Source organism: Nipponia nippon, unplaced genomic scaffold, assembly GCF_047370975.1.
Source record: "Nipponia nippon isolate SJK-2023a ecotype South Korea unplaced genomic scaffold, ASM4737097v1 scaffold_1, whole genome shotgun sequence".
Taxonomy (NCBI): Eukaryota; Metazoa; Chordata; class Aves; order Pelecaniformes; family Threskiornithidae; genus Nipponia; species Nipponia nippon.
This window is the reverse complement of record NW_028262290.1, coordinates 17,547,849-17,573,823: the sequence shown is the minus strand read 5'-3', so window position 1 is coordinate 17,573,823 and position 25,975 is coordinate 17,547,849. Positions and strand designations below refer to the sequence as shown.

General features: G+C 37.5%; 1 protein-coding gene across 1 annotated transcript in view; it reads right to left on the bottom strand.

Moving 5' to 3' along the window:
• Positions 1-25,975, bottom strand: part of CSMD3 (CUB and Sushi multiple domains 3) — a 746,059-nt gene that overhangs the window by 642,907 nt on the left and 77,177 nt on the right. The window contains exon 2 of the mRNA XM_087747332.1: positions 18,098-18,320. Coding sequence (XP_087603458.1) covers positions 18,098-18,320 — 223 coding nt within the window. The remainder of the gene's footprint in view (positions 1-18,097; positions 18,321-25,975) is intronic.

The window sequence follows — 25,975 nt, the reverse complement described above, 5'->3', positions numbered from 1 at the left end:
TCATAGGTCAAGGCTGAACATTTTTAATTGAACAGCTGCTTTGAACTAAACAATAAATTACTCATCAGGTTCTGGCATGATAATTATATTCTTTACACAGCATGTTTCTAAAAACTGCCACTATCCATTATCAGTGTGAAACTTTTATGATACAACTCTCCACTTTTTTTTAGCATTAGAAATGAAACAGTCTTTATAAATAATTTTCTTTCCTATAACAGTCCATTTATTTTAATACATAAAAAATAGCAAGAAGAACTTCAAATAGTAAGTAAAAAGAACCAGATATCTCAGTGCCATAAAAATAGCCTTTAAAAATCTCTAGGGCGAGGATTTGCCTGCTTCTTGGATAGAAAAACTGATCAGAACAAAACATATCAAAACAATTACTTTCAGAGCACTTGAAAATATTCTAGGTCCTTAAAGTAACAAGAATTAAAAAATAATGAAGAAAGTACTACATATTTTTAGCCTCTAGCAGCTAGAATATTATGACAATAACGTTTATTCTCTTCATATTCTTAAATCTGGGTAAAGATGTACAGTACATTTTGGCAGATCTTGGAGCTTTCTAAACACCAAAGGAGGGGAGCCTGCTCCTTTGAATTTTCCCACAGTTCTGACACTGACTTCACACTGGTTCTAGTGATTTGCACACTCCTCTGTGAATTAGTTCATTTAACTACCCTGATGAAGAACTAATCCATTAAAAATAAACCCAAGTCAATTCTGTTAGCAAAGGGAAGCAAAGGGATATGCCTGATGAGTGCCAGAGCCGATGGAAGTAAAGGGAAGGATCACACAGCTAAAGTCAGAGGAATATGGGAGCAGGATTTGCTTCTATAAGTGACAACAAGCTTTTGGATGAGCTCAACTGTCTTTTGTAACTTTGCCTTAATGTGTGAAAATAGCACAATATGGAAAGGAGAGATGCCATATTTTGCTTATCACTATGGTAGGTGCCAGGAACTTCCAGAACAGCTTCAATCTATACTGAATATTCTGTGGAGTTTTGGAATTCATCCATGTGGAAAATGCGTGTGACATTATCACCACACGTGTTATTTCTGTTCTGGTACAGAGATAAAGTTGTAGTAGAAGGGCATGTGAAGGAGGAAAAGCTACCTGAGTATATTTCAGAATCTATGCTTTTAATATGAAAAACCCACCATCTTAACATATAATGTCATCATTGAGTAACAACAACAAATAGAATAAATCCTATCAATTCATCAGCTAAATTAGCTGGAAAACAGACTGCAATAGCTAAAAAAAAAATAAATCCATGGACTTTTTTTCATTCCTTTGCTTCCAGAAAACTTGCACTATGACTCAAAAACAACCTATTTTTCTCACAGGCCCCTGTTTACTTTAAAGGAGAAAATATAGGCAGAGTATGCAGCAGAGAGCAAGAGAGGGAAGTCCAGAGGATGCTAGAGGAAGGTGTCTCCCCTCCAACACTGGGTGTTGCTATCTTTCTACAGAGAGATCTGGAGCATATGGAAAGAAGTATGTATAAAGATTTTATTTTTGACCACCGCAGTGAGAAATTAAGCTCTCCATTTCCCATGTCCATTCTGAAATGCCCTTGCCGGGGGCAGGTAGAGGAGCAGCAAAACTTTATAATTGCATGGGAGGGGAAGGGATTCAGAACACAGGAAAAAAATGGAAAAGCATAGGGCAACAGAGACAACCAAATAAAGCACAGAGTGGAGGAGAAGACAACCAGGATATAATGGAAAAGGTTTTTCAATTGCAGATCTAAAATTCTAAGACAGACAGATCTGGGAAAAAAGCTGTGACACTCAAGACACTATTTATCCCACCAAGCTGTAAACGAGAGCCTATAATGATCTCTACAAAACCAGAAAAGTAAAGGGTTGTAAATTAATGCATCTTATTACGTAAGCACAACGTGTATACTATGTAAGTGTAAGGAATATAAACATGTCATTTTCAGTCTCATGGCAGGTAAATATTTAATTCCATATTGATTATTGTATCTAAAATGCCGAAGCAAAATTTCAAGCAGGCAAGTGAAAAGCATTTTTAAGAAAACCATATTTGAGTTTAAAATAGAAAAATAAGGTCCCTATTCCAAAGGAGAAAAATCTAAATTAAAACTTTGGACTTGGAAAATGTAGATTTTCCTTTTTAATTTTTCTCCTTCCCCTACAGACAATCAATGCCTGTGGAGTTTTTTCCCTTTCCATCCCTCAAAACAAAATGGAGAAGACTTTCTAGGAAGAAAAAAAAACTCTCCACAGCATAATTAAGTTTCAGATTTATTAAAGAAATATTTCAATAATTAAGTATATTTTTTCAAATTAATTGACTGTTCTCTTCAAACATCTCCTATGACATGAAATGAAAAGAAAAAAGTTGCAATTATGAGAGGAATTTTTTGTTACATGAAAGACAGTGAAACATTTTACATCCAGTATAATGTAACAGAAGGGTGTCTGGTACCTTATTCTAACCTCCACTTTTGGAAATCTTCCCCTAACTGATCTAACAAAGAAGAAATCTTTCCAAAATTAATAAAGATTTAAAATTAATTAAAAAATAAGTGTATCATTCCCATCACCACTTTTTATATACATTATCACCCCTACACCAGAGATTCTTAGTTCAGTGGATTTAATACAAAACCCATTGTAACTAGTCAGCATCTTCCCACCAATTTCCATGGGTTTTGAGTCACACATTTAGTTCCTCTCCAAACTAGCTCTGAACATTCCTGTTAAAATAAACAGGATCTGCATTTGTTCAGTAATTGAAAACCAAGCTTTTACTTGGTTTTCACACAAGGACCACACAAAGGACCACTGAAAAACAGCACCTATCTGAAGCAGGCTAGTTAGAATGTAAAAGTACAGAACTCTTCAGTTTTAGGGGTATTTTTTTTCCCTAATAGTAATAATAAACATAGAGAAGCACTCCAGAAGTCATCAGTGTAGGGACAAAATGCAGCTTACCCATGACAACAATAAATGCACAACTAGAATATTCTTCTCTTTTTCCTATATGCCTTGACAATGTAGTTTACTGTATGTCATTCTGCTATGCATGAAAGCATACAATGTTGCACTATTGTTAAAAAGATAAAAAAGATAATGTTTTTCTAACATTTTTAAATATTGAGGAATAACCAGAACTATTATTGCAGCAGGGACCAAATAATTACAGTTTTAAGAACACATTGCTGTGTGAGTATCTGTACCGTTCCACCGTTAGAGACAGTGATTTTAAAATATGATATTGTTTTTCCTTACAAAGTAAAACTTTTACTACTTCTCTAAATACCAATCTGAAAAAAGAACTTTGTCTATGCAAACACATTTTTTATTAAAAAAAAAACGGCAACACACAAAAAGCGCAATAAATAATTTTTTTGTGTGTTGAGGGTTATAATTATTTTGAAAAAAAAAACCCAGTAACTCCTCTGTTTTTGAAATGGCTTCTTCATGGCTTAATATCAGTTAAAAAATTTCTTACAGCTGCACCACATAAATCAGTGTTAAGAACCACTGCCATATAAATCTGGATCACATTAGCATAATAATGAAACCTGGTATTACAGCACATTGATCGATAACCTATTGTGGTTCTAAACAACAAGAAAGCAACGTCCAATAAAACTCTGAGAAAAAAAAAAAAAACAGATTTAATTTCCCTAGACAACCATTGAGAAAACCTTAGTCACAGAAAGATTAAACCTACTTCACCCAAAACACAGGGATAGTGAATTTTTTAAATCCTCCGCATAAAACTGAACAATCATGTCAAATGTAAATCCAAGGTTCAATATACCCAAAGCTGAAAGCCTATCAATCAGAATCTTGCTTATTACAGGTGCAAATATTGTGATACAAATAGAAACTTGTCTGGACTTTTTAGTTGAGGGCTTTTTGTAATTTTAGTTAAGGCCACTGTGAGAACTTAAAAAAAGTGATCTTCAAAAGTGGTAATTTCACAGATAGAAACGACAAATAGGAAATGGTAAAGTAAAAAAAATTATGAGAGGATAATTAATTAAAGTGGACTTAGAAAGGTAGGACAGAGAAGGATAAAACAATTTTACTAAAGAATGTGGAATGGAATAAGAGATAAATTATAGACAATAGTTTGACAGTGAAAGCGATATTGTGAAAAGAGAAAGGTACAACTACATTCAGAGCTTATTTTTCATGGGAAAGCCTAGTCAAATCCATTGTTTTCCATTTTAACTTTAAAAAAGAGAGACATCTCAATTTTAATTATCTGCCCCATCTGTAACCATAATTACAGAATTTATGATACCCACCTGGAGAATGAGACATGTACATAGTATTTATCTGTGGAAACATAGTAGCTTTTTATAATATTTTTTATACTATTTCATTTGGAAAAAAAACTTACTTAAACTTGTTTACGTAGTGAATAATATTATTTTTCATACCTCTGAGTTCTGTATATTGGCCAATCAATCAAGAAGTTTACTTGATTTTTCTATTTTTTTGCTTGGCATGGAGGATTTTGTGATGATTTTATATTTTAAACATTTTTTCAATTCTATATTTAAATATATTTTCACTTCCTATAGTTACTTGAAATCACAGAGGAAATAAAAATAATTAATAGAAACTATTACAGCCATTATTAATTTGCACATGGTCTGCTGTAACATGTTTACAATGGCACTGGAACTAGGCAAAGAATAATTTTGCAATTATTAATAATCAAATGGCTACGAGAGGTAATTACCTTGATTAGCATGTCACTGTGACTTTTTCATCCAGGTTATATTTATAGAGTTGGATTACCATACTGCATACTTCCTATGAAGGCAGTAACCTAAGAAGTGACTTAGTTTCAAATTTTAAAAAAAACCTATACTTTGACTTAATTCCAGATTTTGCCATAGCAGAAAACTTGTGTCAGTGGTTAAGATTTGAAAATTGTGTCCTTTAAGATTTACTGTTGCCTTCAAACTGTACAATTCTTTTTGCAGTTTATCAACAACTACTTTCTAAATGACAACTGAAATACTACATTATATGAACATTTGCAGTACAGAAATAACCTAGAAGTACAGCTGTTTTCACTCAGGACTTTGCCACTTTTGTGTATGTAGAGTTCCATTTGGAGTTTGCATGGGTCTGCTATACCCTTTATAGCATCTGTCTCTTCTCATTCCTGTCATATCTTACTTGCTTACTAAAGTTTCTCACTTTTTTTAGAAACCGATGTAATAAAAGACATATAGCAAAGATTATATATATATGCTATCTCTTCACAACATTCCTTATTTTTACACTTAGTGTTTTTAGATCATCTCACTGGGCCCTTTTCATTTCACTTTTTCCAACACCCAATATTCCACCCAAAAATATGAGCTCCATTCTTTGTACATAGACGCTTGTTACTCTAGAGAGGTGTTCTCATCAACAACTTTAATCACCTTGTAAAAAAGTATTAGAGAAAGATCCATCTGCAGGTTTTAGCAATAGATGTCTTTATTGGTTTCTTGCAGGCCATAGGTAAGAATGAACAGCATTTGTCCAAGAAAAGATTCCTTTTGAAAAGATTCCTTTTGCATTAGAACAGACCTGAAGGAGATAAGGATTCTCTGCTTGCAAGTCTCAGTTAAAATTTAGTCTACTTATATAGTTTTAATATGGCAGATGTACAGAAAGTGACTTTAAACTGTGAGCAAGAAAAGCAAATCTATTTTATCTTAAAGGAACTTCTGATATTGTTTAAAACTGGATAAAATACACATTCCTCTCTATGCACAGTTAATTTCATATTATAAGGAAGCAATATTTAACCACCAAAATTACTTCAGTCCTTTGTATAGATGTTATCAAGCTAATTTTCCCATACTCCTTGAAAAGTAGAGGCGTAGTATATGTGTTTTACAATGCAAAAAGGGAAGCACATTGGAGTCATGTAATTTGGTCAAGACTATATAAGAAAATTATATAAATTCATGACTGAATTTGTACATCTTGATGAAAAAGACATTTTTGCGTAACTATCTATGTCACTACATTTAGGTCCTGAAGACCTGCACTGACTACAGAAGAACTGAGAGCAGATTTGGAGATAATTTTTTGAGGCTACTAACACTTAGAAAGAATCTCTGGGGTTTTGGAGGGGGTTTTTGTTGGGTTTTTTTGGTTGGTTGGGTTTTTTTAAGAAAAGCTGCTCTTCCATGTCAACAGATTCAGGGATTTCTATTATACTGCTGACATTAGCTTGTACTTAGGTAAAATAAAATATAACATATTTTATATTTACATAAATAATTTGGATGATAAAATATTCACTTTAAACTGTGCAATTTAATGTAATCTATAGGAGCCACTTTTCAGTAATAAGCAATCACATACACAATTTAAGACAAATATCAGAGACAGAGAAAAGTTCTCCAGTTCAAGCCTTATACCTAGACATTACTTCATTCTAATAAATGTATATGTAAATATACACACATGCACACACACACATGTATATTTGCACAAACACTCATATGTTTCTTTTGGCTTTCTGCAGACATACCAGTTAAAATAAAATGATCATTACTTTCTTCAAAAACAATAGAAATAGGCTATTCATGTAGGCACTAAACATTCAGAGTTTAGTTTAGTAATAGTATATCATTGCTCTAGATACATTCCGATTCAATTATCAACTTCATGAGCTATGTTTATCGATATTGTCAACTACAACAACACAAGGTGAAACAACCCGTTTAAGAGTTACCTTTCTGCCATGTAAGCAAGCCCAATAGTTAGATGTTCTTGTAATAGAATGAGTATTTCCCATAGACTATAATTTTCTGGGACAAGATTATTATTGTGAACTATCATTTTTCCCCCCTTTATAGCTGAAATATAGGTGGAAGACTAATGGCCACAGACAGTCTGTGCTGGCATGCTGTGGTATAATGTCATATATGTGTGTTATATATAAGTGGTCTCCACAACAAAAATCAACTTTGCTTCCTAGAATGTTTCAAATCCCATAAAGCAATTTAGCAATGCAAAAACAAACAAACAAAAGATTAATTAATATTTAGCAGAGCTGGTTCTCAGAGACTACCACACTCATCTCCCTATAAAACTGGTATATTCACTCTTCATCTGTATAATGTTAGTTACCAGCTTTTCCAAAGAAGATAATAATTCTCAGAGGCTGTAAAAGAGGTTTTCTTGGATTACACGAGAAGTCAAGTAAACAAGCTAGTCCAATATCCATCAGCTACTTACAGAAGCCAAACTGGCCATCCGACTTACATCAGAGAAAGATATTCCACGGAAGGCTGGTAATGGGAAAGTCTCTTCGTAAGGTCAGTTAGCAGAAAGTTACCTTCACCTTCAAATAATTATTAAAATTTTTTGGTTGGTTGGTTTTGTTTCGGTTTGGTTTGGTTTTGGGTTTGGTTTTAAATCCTTACAATTTAACTTTGGACTTCCTTGCTAGCTAAATGAGTGTCTAACCATTTTTTCCTAACCTGCTAAAATCTTGGCTTCTTTGCAATAATATGAGCATAAGTTCAAGAGACCAACTTGTCTGGACAAGTACTTTCTTTTATCAGTTTTAATTTTCTACATTTCACTCTCAATGGGTATCTAGAAATTTAACATCATATCAAAATATTCCCAGGAGTATAGTATAATTGATGTGAGCTATTGTTCTTTCAGCTTTGTATTTATAATCATAATGACAAACATTTTATTGTTTCAATGTATTTTCTTCAGAAAGTAAACTTTTCAGACTGAAAAAAAAGAAATCTCCATTTAGATGTCTTGACTACTCAGAACCCATGTCTCAGAGCTGAATCTTATTTACCATTATATTCTGCTACATTTTTTTAAATTATCTTTGTTTCTCTTACCTACAAGCTTTTCTGTATTTATTACTGTGTGTCCCTACCTATGTTTAGTCCATTTTCAACATTCTACATATCTTCTGTTTACACCTTTGCTGTATTTATTTTTTGTTCATGCAGTGAAAATTTTCTTGTGTAGATTCATTCAATTCTGTTATCTGTCTCATCATTTTCCACTTTGATTGCTGGTTCACTGTGCCTTCTTTTCTTTTTTTTTTAATTGCCATTGTGCCCTCCTTCAGTCTGCATTGGTCTTTGTTTTTTTTTTTCCTTCTGTTTCCTTGTCTCTTCATTGGTCTTTGACTAACACTTATACCTTTTTATTTTCTCTTTCTTTGTAAGGGGAGAGTATTGTCCCATTTGGTTTTATTCACTGGTCCCTAAATTCTCAAGTGAAATTCCTTCCTTTCTTCTCTTTCTGTGCAAATAATGGAGAAAGCGAGACAACTGTGGATCAGCTGAAAGAAAAATCAATGACTCAGTGATCAGCTGTTTGAAGGTGTTTCCAAAGTGCCGAATCCTTAATTTGATCCTAATTAGCTCATAGTTTCTGCTCTGGCTGCCAGTTTGGGCAGAAAGTGAACAGTGACAAGAGAAGAAAACTGCATGTACTTAGGGCATAATAAACAGCTTGAGCAGAAAAAACTCAAAGAGCTATGGTTGCCTCTGATGATAATGGAGACTTTTTGAGGTTCAGTAAATGGACCATTGTCTCCCTATCAACAGCTCTTGGTCTACATCAATATCCAAAAAAATTTAAACAGGAGAGTGAAAAAGGAAGCTTTGTACATTTTCAGTTGTCAAGGTTAGTTGGGAATGAAGACCTGAAAGACTGCAAATATTCTACTCTGACATATCTTAAAGGCTTAATAAACAAATACTCAAAGAGATTTTGTCTCTGTCAGATTTAATCTAGAACCTCAAAGAAAGAGCTGCCATTTTTTTTCTTTATGTTATTAGTACTGAGTCTGCTGACTTGAGCAACTGTTATGATAGTAGATGGAAGGTACAGAACTAACTTGGAGGATAACTCTAATAACAGGATTTGAAATGGCAATAATATACGCCAAACAATAACAATACTCAGAAAGGATCTTTATATGGTTTAAGTAAACAAGGCATTGTTCATATGAGAAAGAACTTACAAAAAACCCAAAAGAATACACATGCATGAAGTAAAATGGAGCAACATACAACAAAACCTGGATTCAAAAAGGAGAATCAACACACCATCGTGGCATTTTGCCTAGCCAAGACATTGGCACTGGCTCTGGACACCCTGTACTACATCTTTTAGTACTGCAGATCACCTAAAGACAAAGGAAGTGGGAAAGGAAAGAGCAAGTAGAACAAGTCTTAAAGTCAGGAAATTCTGTAAGTGGAAACCCCAACATAGCAAAGTGGAGGAAGAAGGAGGCAAAAGCAAGGAACAAATGTGGGGCTTTTTTTGCCTTCTGTTTTTGATGAGAGTTATTATAGAAAAGATTGGAGCACTTGCTAACAAATAATAGCATAAGAGATTCCTGAAAAAAGTAAGGTAATGAGTTTGGCTGGGAGATAGTAAAGGATGTAACATAGATATAAATCTTCACAAAGAATTAAGGTTAAAGTTCTAAGGACCAGAAGAAGAAAAAGATTACTGTAGCTACCAGGGTGGCATTAGGTGACATGTAACAAGCTGGAGGTTGCACTAATGTTAGTAGCACAGCCTAATTGCTGCCTGTTTGACCCATACTTCTATCTGTTAAAAGGAGAAACACATATTCTGCATAGTTAAAATAAAAAATGGGAAAACAAGCAGAGCTTTTAAATCAGTGCACTGAAAGTTTCTGCTATTGCCAACATTCATTCTTTTGCTAACCTTCCTTCTTCGTAAAATGTCTGTAAGATAATTTGATATAATTTGATAATTTGATAATGTAGCACAGGTAAAAGGTAAATTATAATTCTTACATTTTAAAAAAAGAAAGTTTTATAGCCAAAATCTAGTCTTCCAGAAATATATTTTTCCCTTTTAAAATTGGGAATTGTTAGTATTTTACTTAATGCTATTTATTTTTTAATAAGAACATAAAATTACTAAAGCATCCTTGACTTTACTGTGGGGTTTTGTTTGTTGTTTGTTTTGTTTAGTTTTGTTTTAATTTATCCCATGCCCTGAATGTTTTTCAATAAAATTTTAGATGTAGAAAAAAGGATGGATGATGCTACTGTTTCAACACTGTAAAATCAAAATAACATAAATTATTCAGAGAAAATATACCTCAAATTTATGACTGTTTTTGAGCCAAAACACAATGTTTGATTATGCTGTCAGTAATACCTGGCACATTTATGATGGAGAGACAGATATCAGACAATGCTATCAGACCAGGAGCAGGCACTGACGGGGTGACAGCAGGGTGCTCAACTCATCCATGTGGGTGTTGCCTTACCAGCTGAGGAAAGCACTCATCCTGCTCCTACTGTGGTCCTCTAGACCACTGAAGCAGGTCCAACTCCTATGCCATGGTCAGAACAGCTGGTTTGGCTTCTTGTCCTGGCATGTCCGATAGTTTTCCATGCCCTTTTCAGTTAGCATAACCTCAGATCAGAGCCAAGAAAGCAGCCAACTCACCTGCCTGCAACCCTAACAATATTTAATATGAATTAATATTAAGGTTTTGTTGTAATTTTACATATTTCTACTCCTAATTTTTTTCTTTGCTCTTCATTAATTGAACCAAAGAAATTAATTTTAATTTTATAGTCAGTACCACCCATTCTAAGTGGACCAATAGCTGCTGTTCCATATACTTCGGAATTAAAAAAAATATTTTAGTTTTATTTAAGTTTAGTTTTGAGCTTATTCCTCTTTTATGTGATAATGATTTCTTTTTTGAGTAGTTTGCAATACTTTTATCAAAGTATGAGTCTGTTTGTTCAGTACCTAATTCAAACCTTTGGAAGTACTAGGGTGAAGAGAGTATACCCAATTACATTTAACACTAGGAGCATCCTGAAATTTTAAAGATCTACTTATTGATCTTCTGAAAACTTTTTTTCTCCTCAAGTATTGGGGAATAAATGTTAAAAATGTATGCCTACTCAGGGAGTCAGATGCTTTAGGAGAAAGCAATTCATCGCTAGAGAAAAGGCAGTGGATGTCTCCAGTAGTTTCAGTGGATTTCTCCTATGCAGCTCAGAAGAATTGATCAGGTAACCTGTGCATTTGATTCTTGTTTGCCTCAGCAGGGAATGTAGATGAAAGGATGATTCATCTTGCTTAAAAACAAGAGATTAGAAAAGATTAATATTAGCTCACCTTTTAAACACTGAGAATGTTAAAGCATCCTTCCATTCAAATTTCCTAAGAGGAAATTAAACATAAGTAGGTAGAGAATAGTTGTTAATTCATCCAATTAAATCTTTGGACACAGTGACCACATCAACATTTAAAAATATCTCTGCAGATACATGCTGGTCTTGCAGGCTCTCAAACACAAGCAAAATATATATTTATTAAGTGTTCAAAAATTCCACTTTGTGCCAGTTTGTCACACCTCCACTTCTCATGTTTTTCAGATAAACATATTCATACTTCTTTTCACTTATGCAAATGAATGAATAGCTGTCACAAAATGATTATACCTTTTTGCTAACAGTGGAGCTTTCCAAACTCCCATACCATGTGTGTCCTTTTGAAGACCACACATAGTAAAATTTTCTGATGTTTTTTACTAGAAAGGTCTGGTAGACTTGTCATTTTCCAAATAATTTTATTTTTAACTTTAGAAAATATAAAATTTTGGCTACTACAAAATTGCTTTCTGAACATAAACATAGGAAAGATTCTTTTAGTCAACAAAATGAGTCAGAAATATACTGGATTGAATTATTCAATTTACCCCAATACAATTGCAGCAGGTATGCATTTTTTCTCTGTTTAAAATAAATCTGAATTTGTTTCATTGATTTCAATGCAATATTAATTTTGTGATGAATATTTAAATGTCAAATCAATTAATTGGTTAGGTATTGGTGATTTTGGAAAATAAATTTCCTTGGAACTATGAACAGAGCTTGAGTATATAATCACAAGTTATTATTCAATCATTTAAATCTATTTCTAATATCACACTGCAAGTTGGGGTAACTAATTAGAGCAAAAAATTATATTTTAGAAAACTATTGAGTATGATATCTTTTTTAAAAGTAGTGTTCAATTTTAAGCACCTTACTCCTTAAAAAACCCCACAAACATACTCTTTGGTATTTACTGATAGTATATTATGCATTAGGCTCAGAAATTTCTTTAAAAAAAAGAAGAAAACAAAATATTATCCAAGGTGTAAAGTAAAATACTTGCAAGGAAATGCCAGAATTGAGGTTACCATTCTCTCATCCACCTACATGTGCACCATATCACTGCCACTAATAGCATGGTTTAAAATTAATTGTGGTTTCCATATGACTATTCAAGGAGTGACATGAAGAGTACCCAATGAACAACTTGTATAGTTAGTCCCATACTTTATTTTGTACGATATCTAAATCTTGCTTTAAATGCAAGTATTAAATAATTTTCTCCCAGATTTTTCTATGTGATGTCAGGACCCTGAGGAAACCTATAGACCTTCCTGGCCCTGACCAGCTCAGATGGGACTACCACCCACCACTGTCCATGGGTTCTGGGACTCCATTTCAGCCCACCCTGAGGTATCCGGACCCTGCTACAGCTCTATCCCTGTCCCTGACTCCTCTCAGCCCTACTCTGTGGGGAGCTTAGCTGCCCCATTTCTTTTTGCTCACAGCTGGACTCCCTGGAGGGACCCTGGACCTGGTTCGTCGCTTGCCATGTAGAGCACTGTCGACGGACCCTGTTACAAGCCCCTAGCTCTGTCACCCGTGTTCACCCCCTGCAGGACTGTGCCCTGTCAGTGAGACCCTCGGCTCCTAGCTTGCGCCCCTCATGGAGCAGCCCTACTCCTGCCATTCCCTAATATATGGCAGTAGCTACTATAGTGAATTACTTAAAACTTATACTAAAAAATATTTTCATAACATGCAAGAGGTATCATCAGATGATACCAATTTGCTTTTGCAAAGCAGTTGATTTATGTGATGTTTTATCAGTACATATCATACCTTACGTTAACTTCATTTAAAAGTGAGATTTCTTATCACTAATGCAAACAAAACTCTTGTTTCTCAATCTGGGCACCCAGAAAATTGAAAATATATTATTGATCTGCATCATCAAAAAGCTTGGCTGAAATGATTCATCTAGTAACACATAAAAATTATGTGAAAGGCAGAAATTTTTAAAAAGTGGAACACGAGTTCTATCTGGAAATGCAACACTTTGAATCAGAATAGCAGTCAGAAATATTAGCTACTTTCCAAAATAAGGTGTATACAAAGTTGCTATTTAAAAGTAATCATATAAAACCAAACCCTGATTTTTTTTTTTTTTTTGAGGGTGCTAGATGTATAAGTGTGAAAGAAAGGGTACATAAAAGTTACAAAGATGCACAGGGAGGGCAACAAGAAAGCCCTAAAAATAGACAGTGTCTATGACATGACCCAGAAAGACTCCCAAGTATGAAATTTTGCTGAAAGTTCAGATACAGTAAGTAATGCTATCTTTCTGCAAACAGATTTTCTTGTACGTCATTACAAATATGATTTATGAAAAAATAATTTTTTTGTGTTTAGTTCACAGCTTTAAACTATTGTATATTTTCTCTATTTATAGTTTGAGGCAAAAATCTAGCATATTAAATATGCTAAATCAAGCATATACAGTAACACAAAGATGAAAGTGTAATATTGACTGTACACTTTCCTCAATGACCATATCTGACATGCTTCTCTTCCATTTATTATTGTTTAGCTGCCATTTAAGTGCCGTCTAAACCAGTTAAGGCTGTTAAGCATTCACTGAAGAGAGTCAATGACCGCAAATTTCAACAACAGTCATTTCTGAGGAGAACAATTAAACAAAGAAATACAAAACTGGATGAGGATGGAGTCAGAGGTCATGAGCTTCACAAATAGCCCAACTGCAAAATCTTTTTCTGTCATATAGAAACTTCTTTCAATCAAAATATTGAAGTAGTAATAGAGTGGCCTTGTCTATCTGACAATTTTTGTAGCTGTCCAGTTATATATTTTACAAATATACCTGTATAGTCCCCTGAAAACATTTTTGTCTGTTACAAAATTAAGGGGAGGGTGACTAGTGAAATCTGATTACACTTTCATTAGTGTCACTAAGTAAAATGATAAAATCCACTGTCATGATAGAAAAAACCTTTTCACAAGCAACTGTACCTCAGTAAAACTTTACTTGTTTAAGTAAAAACCTTTTGCAAAAAGAAACTCAAGGAAACATCACCTTACTACTTGCTACAGCAATCTGAGAAAATAAACATCACCATGAAAGATTTAGCAAAGCTTTCATAATTTCACTATCACACTTTCTTAATTTAAAACCCAATTCTCCACTCACACAAATTTGTACTATTTTTCTGCTGCATCCACACGCTGGTAAGATTTTGTAAGTCCTGCAAAAGTAGTCTATTTCAAGACCTATATGGAGGCTTAGTCATCTTTTCCTTTTTAAGTGCTGACTTATTCTATTCTCTTCTACAGAACTCCTTAACCTTTTCCTCACCAGAATGTAGTAGCATCCTAAATTCACAATACCATAACTTTTGAGCATGCCAGGCTTCCTTGACTTTCTTCTCAAGATACTGACATTTTAGAAAAATGTATCCCAAAGCTCCAGCTTTGAAGGCTTAGTGTAATATAAGAAGAGTCCTGCACACATATATCTATATACGTAGATAGGTACCTATATATCTATGTGTACAGATAGATATACATAGATACAAACATACCTGTGCACACAAATATATATAAACCTTCTCAGTAGCTTGAACAAGATACACAAAGAAAAACTTTCTGCCTTTGCAAGATATTATTTTCCTCTTCCTTCCATCCTCCTAGCTTCCTTCATCTGTTTTCTCTGATGTTCATTAAAACTGTAGCTCAGTAAGAGCCATAAGTTCCTAATAGTAATAATTGTTTTATTCTTTTGCAGCTGTGCAGAACACTGTTCACATACTCTTTGAGATTACGATTTGAAGAGGATTCACCAATAGAAGTCTTGACTGACAGTGAGAGCCTTTTTGGGCTCCTCCATGTAAATTTTATCTTTTGAGGAGTCGGTAGAAAGGAGGAAAATTACAAGTTCTTTGTTTTTCTTGTGAAAGACAACCCTCAAATCTTTTAGGTATGGGTTCCCTCTTTCATGTAGCTGGTATCAGAATAGCACACAAACACTCTTGAGACAGGAAATACAAATGGAAACACAGAAATATGAAGAAAAACAATTTCATTAGAGATACATTTCTCCATATCTGCTGGGCAACACCAACAGCAGCAGAGAGAGGAGTGAGAATATGTGAGAGAAACAACTCTGCAGACACCAAGGCCAGTGAAGAAGGAGGGCGAGGAGGTGCTCCAAGCACCGGAACAGAGATTTCCCTGCAGCCTGTGGTGAAGACCATGGTGAGCCAGGCTGTCCCCCTGCAGCCCATGGAGGTCCATTGGTGGAGCAGGTCCACCTGCAGCCCATGCAGGGCCCCATGCCGGAGCAGGTGGATGTGCCCAAAGGAGGCTGTGACTCCATGGGAAGCCCACACTGGAATAGGCTCCTGGCAGCACCTGTGGACCTGTGGGGGACCCATGCTGGAGCAGTCTGTTCCTGAAGGACTGCACCGTGTGGGAGGGACACACACTGGAGCAGGGGAAGAGTGTGAGCAGTCCTACCCCTGAGGAGGAAGGAGGAACAGAAACAACATTTGATGAACTGACCACAACTCTCATTCCCCGTCCTCGTGCACCGCTGCTGGGGAGGAGGCAGAGAAAATCAGGAGTAAAGTTAAGGCCAGGAAGAAGGGAGGGGTTGAGGGAAGGTGTTTTAAGCTTTAGTTTTTATTTTCTCATTATCCTACTCTGATTTGATTGGTAACAAATTAAATGAATTTTCCCCAAGTCGAGTCTATTTTGCCTGTGACAGTACTTGCCAAGTGATCTCCCTGTCCTTATCTCAACCCACAAGCCTTTTGTTAAATTTTCTCTCCCCTGTCCAGCTGAGAAGGTGGAGGGATAGAGTGGCTTTGGTGCACACCTGGCATCCAGCCAGGGTTAACCCACCACATTACCCATTTGACAAACAGTATTCACATCCTGCACAGGTTTGAGATGAAGAATTTTACAGTTCTAATTTCTTTCTTGTAGCATGTAATATTTCTTTGTAGTAGACAGATGCTGGATTGTTACACAATAGTTAAAAAAAAATAAATATCATTAACAATGAATCAACACTTGCCATATAATATTATGAAAACACATCCCTTTTTTGGAGCAGCACTATGCAAAGTAAAATGAAATTGCATGTTCCCTGATTAGGAATACATATTACATTCTTCACAGTATCATAGAACCATAGAATCATAGAATGATTTGGGTTGGAAGGGACCTTTAAAGATCATAAAATAATAGAATCATAGAATCATAGAATGGCTTGGGCTGGAAAGGACCTTAAAGATCATCTAACTCCAACCCCCCCTGCCATGGGCAGGAATGCCACTCACTAGACCAGGTTGCTCAGGGCCCCGTCCAGCCTGGCCTTGAACACTGCCAGGGACGGGGCGTCCACAACTTCTCTGGGAAACCTGTTGCAGTGCCTCACCACCCTCTGAGTAAAGAATTTTTTCCTAACATCTGATCTAAACCTCCCCTCTTTCAGTTTGAAACCGTTCCTCCTTGTCCTATCGCTATCTGCCCTTATAAAGAGTCTCTCCCCCTCTTTTATATAAGTCCCCTTTAAGTATTGGAAGGCCATTATAAGGTCTTTCTAGAGCCTTCTCTTCTCCAGGCTGAACAGCCCCAAGTCTCTCAGCCTGTCTTCATAGCAGAGGTGCTCCAGCCCCTCTGATCATCTTTGTGGCCCTCCTCTGGATCCGTTCTAAAAGGTCCACATCTTTCCTGTGCTTAGGGCTCCAGAGCTGGATGCAGTACTCTAGGTGGGGTCTCATGAGGGCAGACTAGAGGGGCAGAATCAACTCCTTCGACCTGCTGGCCACGCTTCTTTTGATGCAGCCCAGGATATGGTTAGCTTTCTGGGCTGTGAGCGCACATTGCCGGCTCATGTCCAATTTTTCATCTACCAATATCCCCAACTCCTTCTCCGCAAGAATGCTCTCAATCCATGCATCCCCCAGTCTGTATTGACACTGGGGGTTGCCTTGACCCAGCTGCAGGACTTTGCACTTGACCTTGTTGAATTTCATGAGGTTCTCACAGGCCCACTCCTCAAGCCTGTCAAAGTCCTTCTAGGTGGCATCCCTTCCCTCAAGGGAATCAACTGCACCACTCAGCTTGATGTCATCTGCAAACTTGCTGAGGGTGCACTTGATCCCACTGTTTGATGGGTCTACCCATCAAATCCATATCTTTCCTATTTAGCAACAAGGATATTGTGTGGGACCGTGTCAAAGGTCTTCCAGAAGTCTAGGTAGGTGACAACTTGACTTACAGAAGTCAAGACAGATGATAATAAAGATAAGTAGTAAATGTAGGGATAACATAACTCTTGGTATTGCAGAATTATTATGTAGCCCTCAAGTTGCAACCTTCCAGAACCCTGAAGCAGACATTGATAAATGTCGTGACCTATCGCTCTTGATTTTTCAAACTGTTTTTCTCACTCTTTATTCCTTTGTGTTAGAAGATGCTCATACACAATTGCAAAAAAATTTTCTGTTCTTTCTGTCTTAAATACATTATATTTTTCTGATCTCTCTCTAAAGCCTCCTGTTGCAAAGATTACAGAAGTTCCACCACTATTAGATCATGCAAACTGAGACCTCCACAATCTCATATTCAGTTTATATTCATTTATACATGCCCATATGCTTCTTAATTAATTACATTTTGTTGAGACAAATTTTATATGAGGGCTAGATTAATTTTAGCACTTACTTTAACTAGAATTAAAGCACACCTTTTTTTTTTTATTTTAAGACATTTATGATTAATTATGGAAAGTGCACCTTAAAGTCTAAAAAAGAAAGAACCGATAATTTAAAATATTAGCTTTAACTGTTTTCTCAGATATTTTTAAGATACAAATACATGTTATTTTTGATAATGTTTATTCTTTACCTTGTCCTGAAGTTTGCAGGATGAGGATGTCCATCATATAACGACAAATAATCATATTCTTCTTCTAGAGCAAAAGACTGAAAGACGATTTGTATTCTGTTTCTTTCTTCTGCTATTATAACCCATGTACAATTTGCACCATTTGGATATCCATACGGGAAGCCAGGGCTTTCTATAGTGCCATTAAGTCCTTTTAAAGTTCCACCACAGGTATAAATAAATCCTAAAAAAAACCATGGAAATAAAAGTTAGCAATCCATTTTTACATCAACCTTAAATAAAATATGTCATTGGAGTTCATGATTTCTAAAAAATATCAGAATACTTCTTTGCAAGTACTGCATATAGAAAGGTAAAGCCCATGTTTCAATACAAATCCTGGCCACTTAATGCAAACAACCCACCCACCTAACAAATGTGTTTTCCGTACTGTTTATGTAAAGACATATGGTAGCATCTTTGCCAATAAATATATATAAACAACATCTATGACTAAATTTGGTTGCCTATGAGGCAAAGTATTTACATCAATTCCCTCTTTTGTAAAAAGGAAGAGAAGCAGCCAGAGCAAAATAAGTCTTCTTTTGGTGCAGGTCTGATACAGATTAGATCTATTAACCTTCTGCTGCTCCTCCCCAGATTTTGGGAATGGAAGAGGCTGAAAGGCTATTTATTAATAACAAGCTTTTTCCAGTCAATAATTCTGGTTTATGAAAGCTGTGTACTTAAAGACTCAATGTGAAATAGCTATCTCTTTCATCATTATATTATCTCATGTAAATAACTGCATTGTGTATTTGTAACCAGAAAGAACTTAATAAGCTTTTCTATATCTAAATAAAATATTAAGATGAACAGCTTACGTGTTTTGACTGACTCTAAGTGAGTGTTGTAGTTTAACCCCAATAGTCAGCTAAGCCCCACACAAGACGCTCATTCGCTCCCCCCGCAGTAGGATGGGGGAGAGAACTGGAAAGTTTAAAAGTGAGAAAATCTGTGGGTTGAGATAAAGACAATAGACAGAGTAAAAGCTGCATATGTAAGCAAAGAAAAACAAGGAATTCATTGGCTACTTTGGCACGCAGGTGTTTAGCTATTTCCAGGAAAGCAGGGCTCCCTCACGCCTAATGATTACATGGGAAGATAACCACCATAACCCTGAATATCCCCCACTTCCTCCTTCTTTCTCTCTGCTGTTATCACTGAGCATATTGTCACATGGTATGGAATATCCCTTTGGTCAGTTGGGGCCAGCTGTCCCAGCTGTGTCTCCTCCCAACCTCTTGCCCATTCCCAGCCTATTTGCTGGGAGGGGCAGCACAAGAAACAGAGAAGGCCTTCATGCTGTGTAAGCACTACTCGGCAATAACTAAAACATCCTTGTGTTGTCAACACTGTTTTGGTCGCAAATCCAAAACATAACACTGTCGGATCTACTATGATGAAAATTAACTCTGTCCCAGCCAAAATCAGTGCAGTGGGTCACAGCTGAAAGGTGGATCTGCCAGTAGCTCCTTTTTAACATGAACATCCCCAAATGTCAGAAATGGCCCCTGCATTTAAAAAACAAATTTTCTTGAACTATAAGCAATTTTCTTTTTATATAGAAAATCCATTTTCTGAGAAAAAATAGAAAACAATAATTATAAAAAGATGTCCCCCAAGTCACTGTGTCCTGGCAGGATAGGTCCTTTTCTATACGCTTGCTCTCAGCTCTAATGCTCAGTTACAGCAGTTCCTAACTCCTCTAGGTCCTTAGGATATTTTTTCTTTCCACCAGTTTTGCAGTCAGACTGTACATCTCCACTACATCCCCTCTCCAGGCTTTCTGCTCTCTTATCCCTTAAATATTAGACCAGTTTTTCTGCTTTGCCTTTTGCACCCCCGAAGCTTCTCTTCCCCAAGCGTACTCAAAGCAAACCCCCTCTGCTAGCAGGGGGATTTCATCAATTGAGATAAAGCATAAAGTACTCAGCTGCTCAGCATGCTCTTTCAGAGATGTACATTTCATAACAAACTACAAAACAAACAAACCAGATGCCATCTCTTTAATTATACACACATATATATATTTGAGCTCATTAAATTATCTTTTTTATGGCACATTCACAAGCTTGTCTTCATGTTGAGCATTTAAATGTGCAGAGACCCCTTTCTCTGAAGTACTAAGCAGAAATCTCTTAAGATTTTACACTTTGTATTGCTACACTGTAAAGTAACTTTTCTTGACAACAGAAGACTCCAATATTTTTATCTTGGCTTTTTCACATTTATCTCCAATGATGAGAAAAGATGCCTCTTATGAAGTGTGATTATTCTTTTACTACAAATATCAGTATATCTTAGATATATAGGACAAAGAGGGAATGGAAGATCCTCTTAGAAATTAATTAGGGCTTAGTTTTCCTCATCTGACATGTATAGCAAATTTTACCTTCTACTGCAAATTAGCTTAGAGAATTCATTTTCATATCAGTGCCTACGCACTTTCATTTGTTATCAACCTTCATTGCTAGGAGTCTGTTTTATTTATGTCTTTCCACATCTCCCTCATGTACTCAAACTATTTTTAAATCTCCTTTATGTGTTATTATTTATTATCTAAGCTCAGCTGTTTTATTTAATACTTTCAAAATGTTTTGGAATACAGCTTGTGTGCAAGTCACTTTACAAAACTAAACTATTTACTCATCATAAGATCTTCATCCTAGAAATCTAACACCTTCTACCAAATATAGTTACTGGAATAAGAATTTAAAATACCTAAGTGTGTATATATTTATCAATTCAGTTTTTCCTATAAATCTCTTGCTGAGGCCTAATTAATTGAATTAGAGAAAAAACAGAGACACATGAAAAAAAAATAGCATGCACTGTTAATTTCTACACATCTCTCCAGACCAAGTGTGGAAAGCACAGTGTGAACTTTGGCTCAACATCATAATACAGCTCCATAATTCAGAACCTGTGTCACTGTTGCTGTATCTAAGTCAGGATAGCTATCAGTTACATATGTACTATTCTATGAATTCAATGCAAGCTATAAAGAAAAACTCAAATAATAGGTCTTCTGTGACCGAAATAAAATTATATTTTTCGAAAAAAAAACAGAGCCAAAACAATGAGAAACTGCCTTGTGAGATCATAGAATCATAGAATCGTTAAGGTTGGAAAACACCCTTAAGATCATTGAGTCCAACCGTTAACCTATCACTACCAAGTCCACCACTATACCATGTCCTGGAGCACCACGTCTACCCTTCTTTTAAATACCTCCAGGGACGCAGACTCAACCACTTCCCTGGGCAGCCTGTTCTGGTGCCTGACTACCCTTTTGGTGAAGAAGCTTTTCCTAATATCCAACCTAAACTTCCCCTGGCGCAGCTTGAGGCCATTTCCTCTCGTTCTATCACTTGTTACTAGCGAGAAGTGACTGACCCCCACCTCGCTACAATCTCCTTGCAGGTAGTTGTAGAGAGCAATAAGGTCTCCCCTCAGCCTCCTCTTCTCCAAACTAAACAACCCCAGCTCCCTCAGCCGCTCCTCATAAGACTTGTGCTCTAGACCCTCCATCAGCTTCGTTGCCCGTCTTTGGACACGCTCCAGCACCTCGATGTCCTTCTTGTAGTGAGGGGCCCAAAACCGAACACAGTACTCGAGGTGCAGCCTCACCAGTGCCGAGTACAGGGGCACTATCACCTCCCTGGTCCTGCTGGCCACACTATTCCTGATACAGGCCAGGATGCCATTGGCCTTCTTGGCCACCTGAGCACACTGCTGGCTCATGTTCAGGCGGCTGTCAACCAGCACCCCCAGGTCCTTTTCTGCCAGGCAGCTCTCCAGCCACTCCTCCCCCAGCCTGTAGCGTTGCATGGGGTTGTTGTGACCCAAGTGCAGGACTCGGCACTTAGCGTTGTTGAATCTCATGCAGTTGGCTGCAGTCCAATGATCCAGCCTGTCCAGGTCCCTCTGCAGGGCCTTCCTACTCTCCAGCAGATCAACACTTCCACCCAACTTGGTGTCGTCTGCAAACTTACTGAGGGTGCACTCGATCCCCTCATCCAGATCATCAATGAAGAGTTTGAACAGGACCGGCCCCAACACTGAGCCCTGGGGAACACCACTCGTGACCAGCCGCCAACTGGATTTGACTCCATTCACCACCACTCTCTGGGCCCAGCTGTTCGGCCAGTTTTTAACCCAGAGCAGAGTCCACTTATCCAAGCTGTGTGCAGCCACCTTGTCCAGGAGAATGCTGAGGGAGACAGTGTCAAAGGCCTTACTAAAGTCCAAGTAGACAACATCCACAGCCTTCCCCTCGTCCACTAAGCGGGTCACCTTGTCATAGAAGGAGACGAGGTTAGTGAAACAGGACCTCCCTTTCATAAACCCAGGCTGGCTGAGCTTGATCCCCCGGGTGTCCCGCACATGCTGCCTAATGGCACTCAAGATGATTTGTTCCATGACCTTCCCCGGCACTGAGGTCAGGCTGACAGGCCTGTAGTTCCCGGGATCCTCCTTCTGACCCTTCTTGTAGAGGGGCGTCACATTTGCTAATTTCCAGTCATCTGGGACCTGGTATCATCTAGGAGATGATACATTACTTATTAGGGAACACAATGCTTCATATTGCGTCCAGTAATTGTTTCTATCCATAGATATATATGAAATATAAACTTCCATGACATATAAGAGTTCCACTTACTTCTTTTACTCCATATCCTAAGTGTAACAAAAGAGAATTATTCATACACTGCAAGATGATATAACTTGGATATTTTTCAGTGATGACTAGCAGAATGTAAGACAGCTATGCATGTGTCAGAAGATACATTTTTAATTCCAAGAATGGAAAAAACAAGCAATGAAGTTTGATTTTTATAGGTCTGCTCTTTTAGTCTGTAAAATAAAAAATCATACCAAGAGAATCCCTACAACATGCGCTTTAATCTCTGCTTTCATATGTTAATCAATTCTGTAATGCTCTTCACCTTCGCAGACCAACTTGGTTACATTCAAAATAGACAACATGCATTAACTGACTGGTCTGATCAAATGCTGAAGACATGACATTTATTTTCAAAAGGCAAAATTCATGCTGAAATTGCTGGTAACATATACTGTGATCTTTTTCATCAAGATTTCAGAACTAGCGTTCAAAACAGAGTTCACTTGCAAATTATTTTTCATTAAAGAGAAGGTTTGATGCAAAGCATGAGATAAATAATTTTGAAAAGCTTGAAGTTAGACTAGAAAAGAAAAATACTTGTTGAAGTAAGTGTGAAGATGAATACCACCACTGATTATATTCTCTTAATTGTTCATATGATTCAAAGTTTCCATTGCATTGTTTTCTACCAGATTTTAAAATTCAGATGTTTAATTCTCATCAATTTTACATGGATAAATATTTCTTTAAATCATAAAACACTGCCTCTCTTCCTGATTTCAGTCATCCTTTTATTCATTGTGGGACTACTGTAAGCATCAGTAACAGCAGTTCTTACTTAATCTATTTATTCAACTTTCATTGCCTTCTAACAAAGCAAGTAATACTTAACACCATATCCATACCCCTTGCCCTTGGATGTCCCATAACTATACTCTCTCAGTACACTACAAGATTGTCTTTTGCTTTTTCTTGTCCTCCTGACCATTCAGTTATACTGTTTAATATATTTCCACACCTCTCACCTTCCAAGTACTCCACACCTCTTGTTTAATCTCCTTTGTTTAATGTATTCTTTAATGGTTGTCATCATCATCAGATAATTACACTGTGTCTGCATTGATTAACACACACGTTTCTAAGTTACTTGTGTATTTCCTTTTAGAGAGGTATTTAATACTTGATATCATTTACTTTAAGAGCAAACTGAGAACATGGAAGATGAGTTGTTCACATGCTGCTTTTTTTCTTCTGTATCTTTTCTGATATCTCGATCTTCTTTCATCTCTTTCACTTGCACCCATCTTAAAGTACAGTCAATCGTATCTTAAAGTATTCCTTAGTCATGTCATCCATGTTCATCTCACTTGTTTACTCACTTGTCTCTCCTGCTCTTTTCATGTTTTTTGCAATACCTTTTTCTATTTCTGATCTTTGATCACCTGACTGCCTTTGGCAGCAAGGAGCAGTTAATTTTCATGATGACCATAAATCAGGAAGGATTGTTCTGTTTCTCTTCTGCTGTGCTGGATTCTCTTTCTGCTGACTTGCATTATCATCACCTTAGTTTTTATGGTGCCTACATGTTCATCCTTCTTGTTTCCTTATTCTCCCCTATAGTCTTGTTTGTGAAACCTCTTACTTTTGTAGTTTCATGTTATACCCTCACATGTTCTAGTGGGAGACTTCAACTTACCAGATACCTGCTGGAAATACAACACAGCAGAGAGAAAGCAGTCTCGGAGGTTCCTGGAGTGTGTGGGAGATAACTTCCTGACACAGCTGGTTAGGAAGCCAACCAGGGAGGGTACCTCGCTGGACCTGATGTTTACGAACAGAGAAGGCCTGGTGGGCGATGTGATGGTTGGAGGCTGTCTTGGGCTCAGCAACCATGACATGATAGAGTTTTCAATTCTAGGAGAGGTAAGGAAGGGGGTCAGCAAAACTGCTACCCTGAACTTTAGAAGGGCAGATTTTGGATTGCTTAGGAGTCTGGTTAGGAGAGTTCCTTGGGAAGTAGTCCTGAAGGGCAAAGGAGTCCAGGAAGGCTGGACGTTATTCAAGGAGGAAATCTCAAAGGCGCAGGAGCAGGCCGTTCCCATGTGCCGCAAGTCGAGCAGGTGGGGGAGAAGACTGGCCTGGCTGAACAGAGAGCTTTGGCTAGAACTCAAGAAAAAAAGGAGAGCCTCCCACCTTTGGAAGAAGGGTCAGGTGACTCAGAGGGACTACAAGGATGTTGTGAGGATATGCAGGGAGAAGATCAGAAAGGCGAAGGCGGAGCTGGAACTTAAACTGGCCACCGCCATTAAAGGTAACAAAAAAAGTTTTTATAAATGTGTCAGTGACAAAAGGAGGGCCAGGGAGAATCTCCCTTCTTTCTTGGATGCAGAAGGTAACTTTGCCATGAAGGATGAGGAGAAGGTTGAGGTACTTAATGCCTTCTTTGCCTCAGTCTTTAATAGTCAGACTCGTGGTTTTCAGGCCCCTGAGCTGGGAGATGGAAATAGGACACAGAATGAAGCCCCAGTTGTCGAAGAGGTGGCAGTCACCGACCTGCTCCTCAACCTGGATGCACACAAGTCCATGGGCCCAGACGGGATCCACCCGAGGATCCTGAGGGAGCTGGCAGAGGAGCATGCCAAGCCACTCTCTGTCATCTATCAGCAGTCCTGGTCAACCGGGGAGGACCTAGATGACAGGAAACTGGCAAATGTGTCGCCCCTCCACTAGAAGGGTCAGAAGGAGGATCCCGGGAACTACAGGCCTGTCAGCCTGACCTCAGTGCCGGGGAAGGTCATGGAGCAGATTGTCTTGAGTGCCATTATGCAGCAAGTGCGGGACAACTGAGGGATCAGGCCCATCCAGCGTGGGTTTATGAAAGGGAGATCCTGTTTCACTAACCTGGTCTCCTTCTATGACAAGGTGACCCGCTTAGTGGATGAGGGGAAGGCTGTGGATGTTGTCTACTTGGACTTTAGTAAGGCCTTTGACACTGTCTCCCTCAGCATTCTCCTGGACAAGGTGGCTGCACACAGCTTGGATAAGTGGACTCTGCTCTGGGTTAAAAACTGGCCGAACAGCTGGGCCCAGAGAGTGGTGGTGAATGGAGTCAAATCCAGTTGGCGGCTGGTCACAAGGGGTGTTCCCCAGGGCTCAGTGTTGGGGCCGGTCCTGTTCAATCTCTTCATTGATGATCTGGATGAGGGGAT